Consider the following 13,288-nt stretch of genomic DNA (forward strand, 5'->3'; position numbering starts at 1 on the left):
TTGTTTGAAGCATTCTCTTCTGCCTTATGTAATGCAGTGATAAACTGTGTGTCTTCCATGAATCCAGCACTTTATTTTCTCTGTCTCCACTCATAGATAAATGCCTATTAAGTGGGTTTTCTCATGGCATTCTTACTACTTTTTTTTTTTTTTACATTTTGGCAAAAATGTGCTCAATTTGAATCTGTTGACCAATTTCTTCTTTAGGAGAGCCAGGAAACAATCACTATGGCAGTGTACAGGGTGTACCATTCACAGTTTGGTGAATATCAAATAGTGAGTAGTATAATCTGTATTCAATACCTGGTGGAGACAAGAGAGGAAATTGTCAAAATATTGTGTAAAGAGAAAGTAGCAACTTGACTGCAACCCAAGAACTTGTAAACAATCAATTTTTGCTGAAAAAGCGTGAAAGATCATATATTTTACCATCTCCATTGGTATATAATTTGATTTATATCACTTTTTGACCAATGCACATGCACAAAACACCAAAAGTTTTGTATGGAAATGCAATTTATCATTTCAGAATATATAAAACTAGCTGTGCTTGTTTAAAGTAATTTAATAGATAAAAAACCTACTTACCAGGCAGCCGCAGGAGAACACATGTATGAAAGGTGTTAACAGTTTGCAAGTTTTCAGAGCCGCTCCTCCTTCTACCAGAAGGGTTGAAGGGGAAGGAAGAGGGGGTGAAGGAAAAGGAAGGACAGGTGAGGTTTAGAAAAAGGGGTTGAGTTCAGAAATGTCACCCAGAATGCTGGTTCAGAGGAGACATACCTGGCAGGATGAGAACGAAGGACTGATCGTTGGGAGAGATTTGAAATGTCTCCCAACAATCAATCTTTCCTTTCTTGCAATACTCACTAATGTGCAAAAAGCTTAAGTGACACAGACATAGCCGAAAATACACCAATTTCAGTGCTATGCATAAGTGAGCATTATTCAAATGAAACACAAACAAGCACAGCTAAAATATCAACAAAAATAATCAGTTTTTGGAAATAAAATGTAATTGGATAGATAAAAAAAATCTACTCACCAAGCAGTATTACAATTTGCAAGCTTTCAGAGCCAGTGGTATCATCTTCTGCCAGAAGGGTTGAAGGGCAGGGAAGAGAGGTGAAGGAAAAGGAAGGGCGAGGTTGAGGAAATTCCGAAGATTTTGGAAAAGTCACCCAGAATCCCATGTCAGGGGAGACTTACTGGATGGAATGTAAAGGGAAGATTGATTGTTGACAGAGACTTGAAATCTCTACCAACAATCAGTCTTTTCTTCTCATCCCATCTTGTAACTCTCCCCTGACCTGGAATTCTGGGTGACAAAATGAATCTGATCATTGACATCCAAACCCCATCCCTATTAATGAGTGGGGCATAGGTTGTATCTGGTAAAACATGATTTGCCAATAGTCTCAACAGATACAAGAGCAAGCATGAGTGCCATTTCCTGCTCTGTTTTAACATATTTTATAGCTTTTTTAATACTTAAATGACTGTTACCTCAGTACAGCTCAACAGTAATTGTGCAGTAGGTCTACAGTGCCATAATGTCCTAGAACCACATATAAAAAATGTACTCATCAAGCTGCGGCAGAACACTCACACATAAAAGACTGTTGTGACTGGCAAGCTTTCAGAGCCAGTGGCTCCTTCTTCAGGGGCAGAAGGGTTGAAGGGGATGGAAGAAGGGAGAAGGAAAAGGCTGGAGAGGTCTAGGAAGAGGGGTAGATTTTGGGAAAGTCATCCAGAACCACAGGTCAGAGGAGATTTACCGTATGGGATGAGAAAGAAAGACAGACTGTTGGGGACGCATAGGACTAGATTTGAAAACCTGAGAGCTTAAAGGTGAAAGACAGGGTAATATGCAAGAGAGGATTACTACGATAACATAAAAAAAAAAAAAAAAATGGCTCTGAGCACTATGGGACTCAACTGCTGAGGTCATAAGTCCCCTAGAACTTAGGACTACTTAAACCTAACTAACCAAAGGACAACACACACATCCATGCCCGAGGCAGGATTTGAACCTGCAACTGTAGCGGTCGCGCGGTGCCAGACTGCAGAGCCAGAACCGCTCGGCCACCAGCAGCCGGCTACGATAACATCATTCATGAGTTAATAAGAGTGAGAAGCTAAGTGCATTCTACATAACAAAGGTGGGAGAGGGCAGTGAAAAATAGACAGGAAAGACACTGAAGAAACAAAGTGAAGCAAAGAGTGTTTTTTCTTCACTGTAACTATTTTTCATTGCCCCCTCCAACCTTTGTTATGTACGATGCGCATAGCTTGTCACTCTTATTAACTTGTGCACGATGTTTTATTAGTCATCTTTGTCTTGTATATTGTAGATACAGAAATCCTACAATAGGGAAAATAATTGTAGCTTTTCAAAAGTACTGCTTTTGGACCCTTATTTTGTGAAATGGCATAAATTTATTGAACAGAATGTGTCAGCATTTCTTACAATTAATACAACATTTAATTTTTATTTCATCAGTTCCAATGTACTATTTATTTGAGCATATTATTTATTGCAGTATGTTGCATGAAAAACGCTGGGAAACAGCAAATGCTGCAAATAAACTGAGGAATGGTTTGTTTAAAATTGATGATACTCGTGAAAAGGTGCAGTTAATGTCTGTTGAACTGGAAGAGTCACAAGTGAAGGGTAAATTTCTATGTATTCAAAAATCTCATTGCTGCCATTCATCAAACTGTAAACAGTAACATTCTGAGACTTTCATTTTGTTTCCACAGTGGTAGAGTTCCAGCAACAGTGTGATGAATACCTTGTAACGATTATGACACAGAAAAGAGAGGCAGATGAACAACAGAAGTCGGTAGCTGCAAAGAGCTTAAGAATTGGTGAAGAGGAAGCAGCCTGCAAAAAGCTTGCTGATGTTGCCCAAGCAGACTTGAACCAGGCAATGCCTGCTCTAGAAGAAGCCATGAGGGTAATTACAAGAATCTGTGAAATAAGCTTTCAAAATGTCATCAACATATACACATCAATGAGTTGTCCATTTCCAATCATTCATTTCACAAAACTTACATGTGAAACCAGTTCATAATGTTTTATGTGAAGTTAGATATCTTCTGAAACAGTATGTCAAGTTAGTAGAATGCTGTGCATATGATGAGGTGAAGAAAAGAAGTATTTGGTAGGAGAGGTGATTTGCACTCCCAGTGGCACTTTTTTTTCCTGTACCAAGATGACACACAGAAGTATATTCCAAATAATCCATGTTCTTTTCTCTGGTACTCTTCTCTCTTGTCAAAAATTGGTACACTTTTATAACAGTGTATCTATATCAATAATTTTCAGCCTTTGGTATCAGAAATCATATTACTGTCATTGTTCAAATATTCTGTATTTAATTTTATATTTTTGTAAAAAATTAAATGTAATGTAGCAATATATACCATTATGTGCAAGTATTACTTTATGCAAAAACTCTGTTTTTATTATGTGAAATGTTTGTCCATTTTTATATGCTAGATTTCTACATATGGCATCACTGGTGTATGCAAAAATTCCATTACTGATAGGTTATGGTACTGCATGGTATCATTTAATGTTAATCCATGACATGTCTGCCTAGTGCTGCTAGATGTATCACTGGCAGCTCCATGAATCACTGGAGATTGATAAAAGTGAAAAATCATTAAAATAACTTCAATGGGAAGGGGTAGACAAGAAAAATACATAATATCTTGATTAGAGATTTACATAAGTTAAAAGAAAAACATTTGAAATCTAGGATTTGATATATTGATAGAGACACTAACAAACACAAATACACACACACACACACACACACACACACACACACACACACACAAAATTCAACTTTCGCAACCCACGGCTGCTTCATCAGGAAAGAGGGAAGGAGGAGGAAAGACGAAAGGATGTGGGTTTTAAGGAAGAGGGTAAGGAGCCATTCCAATCCCGGAAGTGGAAAGACTTATTTTAGAGGGAAAAAGGGACAGGTATATATACACACACACACACACACACACACACACACACACACACACACACACATACACACACACGCACACATCCATCTGCACGTATAGAGACACAAGCAGACATATGTAAAGGCCTTTACATATGTGGGTACACACGCCAATAGTAAATTTAGCCTTCAAAAGTGGAATGATTGGGATCAAAATACTTCTGTGTATGGATCTCAACATTCCCATGGAACAAACATCTGCCTTTGTTGACCAACACCTCTATACTATTGTCAGTAACATCCCAACCTACATGCAAGACACTACTCACTTCCTTCATTACATTTCCAGAATTCCTGTCACATTATCACCAGGCTCCTAGTCAGTCATTTTGGATGCAACATCTTTGTACACCAACATCCCCCATACCCATGGCTTTACTAAAGTCCCCATTGTACCAAATCCACTGGCTATTTCCTAATTCTCCTTGAGCCACAATTATTTCACTTTTGAAGGCCAATTCTTTAAGCAAATCTGTGGTACTTGGATGGCACGATCCCTCACTGACCTTTTTATCGGCCATCTGGAGGAGCCCTTCATATCCAGTGAACACCTATAACCCATTACCTGGTTCAGATTCATTGATGATGTTTTTGTGGTATATACTCATACCCTTTAAACTACTCTCAGATCCACTTATCTGGTCATTCTCAATTCATCGAGCCACTTTCCTAGACATCTATCTACACTTTTCAGATGGCTCCATGTATAAGTTACATTTTCTCACATCAAGTGCACCAACCACCAACAGTACCTCCACTCTGACAGCTGTCACCCATTACATGTCAAATAGTCTCTCCCTTATAGCCTCTCCCCACCTCCCATTGATGTGCATCTACAGTGGAAAGAATGAATCATCAACTACACCGATAACCTTACCAGTACCTTTATTAACAGAAAATAACCTATCCAGCTCATCAGTCAACAGATCTCCCATGAAATCTTTCCTCTGACAACAGTAAATCTGTTAACCAGTCACCAACCAGCATTCCTCTGATCATCCAGTAGCACCCTGGCCTTGAAAAGCTCAACCACATTCTTCACCAGGGCTTCAGCTGCCTCTTGTTGTGTGCTGAGATGAGTGATATGCTACCAAAAATCCTGCCCACATCACCCGAAGCAGTGTTTTGCCACCCACCCAACCCACAGAATTCCATGACCATTCCTCTTCCAGTTCTGCTTCGAATCCTGCACCCTTGCAGTCAACCCAGGTGCAAGACTTATCCCGTACACCCAGCCACAACCTCCTACTGCAATCCAGTCCCTGGCACTTCCTACCCAATAAAAGGCAGGGCCAAGTATGACAGCAGCCATTGTGTATATGATAACAATATTATGAAAAGGAAAGTTGCTACTCACTATATAGCAAAGATGCTGAGTCGTAGATACGCACAGCAAAAAGACTGTCACAAATAAGCTTTCAGCCAATGAGATCTTTGTTGCAAATAGACGACAAATAATTAACAGTCTACTCACATAAATGTCCACAGCCAAACTTTGACAAAAATACAAACTTGATCAATCAGTTCCCAAAAATGCTGTACATAACAACTCAAATGACTCCAACACTTGCTTTACTACACAGGCCATTTGGATACTCCCTTCCAGCACAAGTTGCTCTGAACTTGAGAGTATGGCTAGCACAATCTGTGATCCTCCAATCTTGCAATCCCCCTGGCCTAAACCTCCACTATCCTGTTTCCCACTGGCTCACCTTACCTTTTCCCTTCTCCCTTTTGTCCACACTGCTCCCCCCCATCCAGATTGTGTACTCTGTACTGTCTTCTCCCACCACTCTCTCTCCCTGGCCTCATTTTGTTGGCATTTTCTCTCTTTTTCTCTTACTTGATCCCCCATGTCCTCTCCTCTCTCTCACTCTCTCCCATACGTGGTTCTGTCTTCAACCTCACCCCATTTCTTTTCCTCCCTTCTGTGCTCCCCCTCCTTGCTCTCCGTCTCTTGTATGCTTTATGCTCTGAACTGCTTTCGTCTTGCTGTGCAGCCATTGAATCAGCAGCCATTGAATCATTTGCATAAATATTACTTAATTGTACCTCATATTGAATATAAATAGTGCAATTTCATACTTTCATTACTGATTAGTAGCAATGCATGCCATTCTTTCTGTCCAAGGATCTAGTGTGGTGTGTGTGTTTTTTTTAATAAGTATAATTTCACAATTCTTACGTAAATATTTGTTTTATTTTAGGCATTAGATGCCTTGAATAAGAGAGACTTAACAGAAGTAAAATCTTATGGACGGCCCCCAGCACGAGTGGAAATGGTGATGGAAGCTGTGATGATACTGAAGCAGGTGGAGCCAACTTGGGCTGAAGCTAAACGTCAGCTTGGTGATGCAAATTTTTTGAACCAGGTACTCTCGCTAACAACTCTGGAATTAATTGTTTTGAACAATGGAAAATCCAGGATGGAATAATAACAATATTATGAAAAGGACAGCTTGCGGCTCACCATGTAGAGGAGATGTTGAGTCACAGACAAGCACAAGAAAAGAACTGCTGTACATGTGAGCTTCTGGCAAGAAGGCCCTCTTCTAAAGTAGAATGAGGCATTAAACAGCCGAAAGCTCACATGTGTAGCAGTCTTTTTGTTGTGCCTGTCTGCAGTTCAACATCTTCTCTGTTGGTGAGTAATATAATATTGTCATTGTCATTAATTGTTTTAATTATTTTAAGACTTAACTAAAGAACAGCTACAAATTAATTACCATGCATTAATTTTGTAATGCATGGTAACTGGATTTGACAAATGTCATTTGCATGATTTATTTACTAATCTTGTAATTTCATAGAACAATTCTATCAGTGCACAGGGTCATCAAATGAATCATTGGGCCAAGTGGATAGTAATCAGATACACTGGATGATAATAATAATAGTAATAGGTTGGATGTATATTATGCTAGTTTTAAGTTAGTGTTAACAGGAAGGGATTGTGAAAGTGACAATTTGGAATGATGAAGGAAAAATGAGGGAACAGACAAATAGAAGTGACAAAAATTAATCCTAATTCCTTTTACTAAAAGAATACATCTGAAATATCATTCATTTGGATAATTAACAGAGGTTAATAAGCCTTAGGTATTGGTGCTGAGAACAGAAGTAGTTTTTCAGTAGTGCAGCTTTCAACTTAGGCTTGAAAATACACTGTTTGTCAACAATTGTTGCCAATCCTTGAGGAAATTTGTTGAAAAGCTTTACTGCCAAGTTCTGCACACATATCTGAATGATAGAGGAAGGGATGTTTCCTACATACAGCTCATTTCTGAATGGATGCAGCTGTTCTCTTCAAACAAGTTACTATTCAGTAAAATTGTCACAAGAGTCATATAATAGTAACAGATTTTTTTAAGGATGTTAGTGGAGACTTTGTGTGCAAGACTAAAGTCTTACAAGAGAGATGCCATTAATACCAGTTATTTTGATTTGCCAGTCAACATTTGGGGTCCAATGAAAGAAAGGTTTTAAAAATTCACAGACTGTGTCAATAGCATAATTTGTCAGGTACTATATGAATTTCTTTGTCGTGCCTCAATTATGAATGAAAACTGACAGGCTGTTGACAAGTTTTGCACAGAAAAATGAGCCAGCAAAAAAAGACAAGAAACTGCAAGGCATAAAATTGGTCTATAATTACTAATTAGAGGAAGTTCCCTTCTCTGAAGTTTGATAGAGGGGTGTTACTGTAGCATTTCTAAGTCTGTCAGGAAGAAAGACCTGAATCATTGACTGATCTCTAAGATAGCTCATGGTTAGTCCTACACACTTTTGTGACTGTCACATCACCATGTAAATTCATGTCAGCATTATTTCATTGCTGATTGGTGGAACAGCAAAATATTTAATTGAATTTATGTAAATCAAAAATTGTATGAAAAATGTTCCTAAACTCTAAAAATTACTAAATGTACAGTACATATAGAAAGCCTTAAATATTTTTTCTTAGTATGCTTCTGTGTCATAGTCTTCTCTCAATTTCTTTCTTTTCTTTAAATTTTCAAGTCGTAACAATAATGTGGACCATTTTAAGCTGCGTAAGTTAGCAGTTTAGATTCATTTTCTTTTGCTTCCACATGATACATAGAGTCCCACTGAGGTTCCAAGGAAAATAACTAGATTTATGTTTCTTTCCAGATTAAAACAGGGAAACCGATTTGCAAAATGTCTGTTACTGCCCAGCCAAAATTCGTCCCACTTTTCACTTGAGGATTTTTCTTTCATTTCATTTAACTGTTGATAACATTGCATACAGTTTCTTTCAGTTTTCTACTCTAATGTTTCTCCAGTGATATTACCTCAATTAAGCTCTAAGTTGTTTTCTCTACTCTCTTTCTCAGAACTGCTGTCACTAAAGTTTGCACTATTCTGCATGGAAATTTCAGAAACTTGTTTGCACAATTGTTACTAACGGTCCTCAGAGCATTCTATGTGGAGTATAGATTTTTGTTTTCTACCCTTTATCTTCACTTTGATGTGATATCCTCTTTCAATTTGACATGTAATTACGTTTAACATATTGCAGTTAAATTTCCACATTCAGTTTTAAAGTTTCCACTTTTCACAGACTTGTGTAAGGGCATACTGTAACATTTTGCAAAATGATGTAAAAGAAAGAGACAAGAAGAATGGGCTTCCTTCTTCATCACAACAACACACTGTGCCACACCTTGCTTTTGATTCTTGACTTTGTGGCCAGAAAAAGTGTTCCTGTCTGTCCACATCCATCTTGCTCATCAGACTGGGCACCTTGTGACTTTTGGCCCTTTCTGAAAATTAAAACTGTGCTTAAAGGAAAATATTTTGACACCATACCTGACACTGATAGGGCCACAACAGACTAGCTGAATGCCCCTGCAAAAGAAGCCTTCCAGAAATGCTTTCAACCATGGATTCAAGATTGGGATAAGTGCATTGACAACCAAGGACATATTCTGAAGGAGATTAAATCGAATTTCATATAAGCTTATTACTTTGTTTCTAATAAAATTATTCACTATTTTTTTAATCACACCTCGTACATTATGTTATCCCATTTTACTTTGGGTGATTGTGCCAAAATGCTAATCATTTCCAAATCAAATCATATAGGTAGCAAAATTGGTGTTTGTTGCATGCTGCCATCATGGTTTTGCAATTTTAATGTCTGTTAATGTCTGGCAGTCATTCAGGGTGATGAGTCACTCACCTTTCTCATCCTTAGTCAGCTTCTTTTAATGCTGTCGCCTATTTTTTTTGGTCAACTTTTCGATCTTTTTTGCTCTTTTAGGTAGAAAATACATTATTTACTTGTGTTTCCTAGTTTCTGTGTTCATGTCTGTTCATTTAACTTTTATGATTGCTCCAGTGGTGAAAATAGACAAAATCTAACTTGAGGGGCTTCTGAAATTTTTGAGAGATTGTTTCTTTTTGATTTTTTGAGTTTTTATATATTGCACAGTAGTTATTAGTATCAAATGTTCCTCTATTACAATTGTTTCTGTTTTTGTTCCAGATTCTAATATTGCTGTAGTAACAATACTGCTGCTGTAGTAGTTTGTTCAATTTTGAAAATAAACTTTTTTTAAATCGGAAAATGCATACTCCATGGTGATTGGCTTGAAAAGATTATGAGTTTGAAAAGTAGAATTTCTAGATTGGGAAAAAGTTAGTGAAAATGAGCTGTTTTGCAGTGTGTATTCTTGCTTGATTAATTTGGTACAGAAGGTTTTCAGACCATTTTTAATCACACACTTCCAACAAGACAAGTGTAACTTTGAAACTAAATGTGGACCACATCAGTTATGTTTAGAACACCCAGATCAGACACAACTGTCAAGTTCATTTTGTGGTCCAATGATATGGATGTTAAGTACCAAGGATAGTTCCACAACTACTGAATTGATTTGGACAATGAAATCAGTTATGTCCTGTTACTGTAGAGATTTGTCAAATGATATTTGTAATATTTTTGATATGTTCACTTCTAGTGTTCCAGAACATCTTCTGCTTTTGTCTAAGAATAGGGGATACCTAATAAATGATGGACTGGCACCTTATTCCAGGAATGTATGTTACAAGAAGCATGTTCACCATGTTATACATCAAGTTGTGATGATACTATCAGTTTTAAAGATAAAAAAGAATTACAAACAACCTTTACATTTTGGTCAGAGAGTAAATGTTGCATAACAATGCATCACATAAAAACTTTCTTTATTGTGAAAGCAGATAATGAAATGTTACTTCAGAAATAATGCAAAGCACCTTCTGGAGTCAACATGTCCCTAAATAAATGCCTTATTCTGGGATCAGATGGACATAACATCAATAAAAAAGTGAGAGACTGAAGTTCAGGAGGCCCAAAGCAGAAGGTCTGTGTAAAGACTTTCTACTGTTTATACTGTTCGGGTGAAGAAGCTTCCCAGTTTCTGGTCAGTATTTGCCATTATTGTTATGGTTGGTCTGTTTTCTGGGAAGAATTGGAAAAAAAATTCAGTCTTTAAGTTTAAATTCCACTTCACAAGGTGGCTTACTTCATGACCTTCAGCCAAAAGGATTTTGGAACAGTGGGATTACTTGATATTACTTTCTTGTGGATATACCTCTAAAAACGAATTCTGCTACTGTACAAAAAAATGGTTCAAATGGCCCTGAGCACTATGGGACTCAATATCTTAGGACATCACACACATCCATGCCCGAGGCAGGATTCGAACCTGCGACTGTAGCAGTCCCGCGGTTCCAGACTGCAGCACCAGAACCTCATGGCCACCGCGACCGGCTGCTATTGTACAGTCCAAGTTGTACAACACTGTTGTGAATGCTTTAAAAAGCAGGACTTTATTTCATAATTTGGTCGGAATAATTATTCAATAAGTTCACATAATGTTTTTCAAACCCAAAAGCCTTTGATTCACAAGTTGTATACATAATAAAAACACACTTCAAATCTTTTTGACTCATGTTGTGAAGGTTTCTACCTTTAGAAAAATTGGGAGTATTTCTGATGTTCTGCATAATGAAATCTCTACACAGGGTAATCTGCTTACTCTTGAACAACTAGACGTTAGCAGGTGAGTAATTGCGAAGCTTAATAAACTGGAAGAATGTGATAAGTTTTGGGTTGTAAAGAATGTCCAGCTTGCAAACATGGGTGGAAAAGACATGCTTATCAAGTGCACCACTGAAAAGCTTTAGGTATCTAGACCCCAAACGAAGAATAAAGAGCAGAGACTGTAGTGACACGTTAAATATTGCAGAAATGATGCCGTTCAGTGTCTGGCAAGATTAATTATTAGATGAATGTTGACTGTGTGAATCACAATATTCTTGTGGTTAAATTAAGGTTCTGTGGAATTGACAGTATTGCCAACCAATGGATTACGTCATGTCAACTGAAAGAATGCAGAAAGTTGTACTTACAGTTAAAAAGTGGAAAATCCAGGATAGCAGGAAATGTCTAGCCTCAGTAGCCAGAGGCAGTGCTCATGTGTGTGTGTGTGAGTTGCATTTGCGTGAATATCTGCATGTTGTTATCTATCTCAGGAGAAGGATTTTTGGCCAAAAGCTTACTTGTTTAGTAGTCTTTTTGTTGTGCCTGTCTGTGAGTGGCAATCTGTACTTACAATCAGTAACTTAACCAATATATTCTGATGAGATCCTCCTGACTGGAGAAAAATCATGTATGGGGTTGCCCAAGCATCAATCTTAGATCCACTATTGTTCCTCGTTTACGTAAACAATCTTCTGTATAATATACAACAAGCAGAATGTGTTCTGTTAGGGAGTGACACTAGTATTGTAATCAATCCAACCATACACACAGCAACAAAAGAAATGGTAAATAATATTCTTAAAGCATCATTGGCTGGATTTCTGTGAAAGTTCTCACTCTTAGTTTTAAAAAGACACAACATATTCAGGTATTACACTAGTGATAACTGTAACATGTGGTGAGGAAATAATAAATAGAGAGGAGACATCAGAATTCTTAGGTACCCATTTTGATGAAAATGGAAAAAGTACATTTTGGAACTCCTAAAACAATTTGTTTCAGCCGCATTTGAACCATAATCATGGAAAATCTTTGGGGAAGAAAAATCAATAAGTTGATACATTCTGCATATTATCACTCAATACTGCCATGTGCAATAATGTTCTAAAATAACTCATTTTTAATGTTTTCATTGCTCAAAAACATGCTTTAAAATAATATGTGGCACTGACCCATAATGATTTTATAGACATCTGTTGAAGGAGTTAGGCATTGTGACTATTGCTTCACAGTATATTTATTCCATCACAGAGGTTGTTGTAAATAATCTACTGCAGTTCAAAAAGAACAATGATGTACATAATTACTGTACCCTAACAAAAAAAATGAAATTCACTACTCCATTCCATATTTGTACAGTGAATAACCTAATAAGCAGTTACTCATGATTCAAGTTAAGTAACTGCGGCCCTGGAACGCTGTGCTTGCCGTCATTTTATACAAAGAAAAACAAAAATTCCCCTGTTATAGTTACACTGCAATGTAGTATTAGGGGGGAGGGGGGGTTGGCATTGCCTCAATTTAGCAACAGTTTTGTTTGGACCCCAGCCACAGTGACACTCAGGAGCAGCAGCGCCAGTTATGGGGCACATGCGAGGAAGGACACAGCTTCGGGAGGGCTCAGAACGCACTATTGTCATTCATCTGTAAGTGACTTAATTGTACATGCGTGACTCTCAAATGAGGCCCTCCATAACAGACTGTAGCAGTACAGTGCTGACAGATGGTGCTCACCAACAGGAACAAACAGCCTCTTCCTGACAATGTCAAGCAGTTGCTTCAAGGATGTATTCTAGGGTACACAACATTTGATCCTGCAGAAGACCTGAGAGACACATGTTGAAATGTGGAGTTATTAAATCTCCATCTTGTGTTGGAGAAAACACAAAGCTTTTTTCTAATGACTTTAGTAATTTCCACAGCTGAGTCTGGTGGTCATGAAAAGACTCAAATACTTTTATCACATTCATGATTACTGTTTGCGTCCAACTATTTTGCAAGCAGATTTAATATATATGTCAGTTGATTTAAGATTTCTCTTTTTTAATCAATCTGCAGTTTGTATATCAATTTTTAACAGTCCAAAGAGTGAATATTTTCATTTTAAAGAGTAATTACAGTCATTGTAATGTAACCTGACCATAGTTTATGTCTCACTGTTATCTGAGACTGAATTTCATATTTTCTTTCTGTTCTATGATTTTTTTAATCTTTA

General features: G+C 37.5%; 1 protein-coding gene across 1 annotated transcript in view; it reads left to right on the forward strand.

Moving 5' to 3' along the window:
* The window catches only part of LOC126278873 (dynein axonemal heavy chain 2), a 914,655-nt gene that overhangs the window by 682,899 nt on the left and 218,468 nt on the right, over positions 1–13,288 (forward strand). The window contains 3 exon segments of the mRNA XM_049979148.1: positions 2,541–2,671; positions 2,761–2,957; positions 6,230–6,394. Coding sequence (XP_049835105.1) covers positions 2,541–2,671; positions 2,761–2,957; positions 6,230–6,394 — 493 coding nt within the window.

Source organism: Schistocerca gregaria, chromosome 6 (genome assembly GCF_023897955.1).
Source record: "Schistocerca gregaria isolate iqSchGreg1 chromosome 6, iqSchGreg1.2, whole genome shotgun sequence".
In the NCBI taxonomy this organism is placed as follows: domain Eukaryota; kingdom Metazoa; phylum Arthropoda; class Insecta; order Orthoptera; family Acrididae; genus Schistocerca; species Schistocerca gregaria.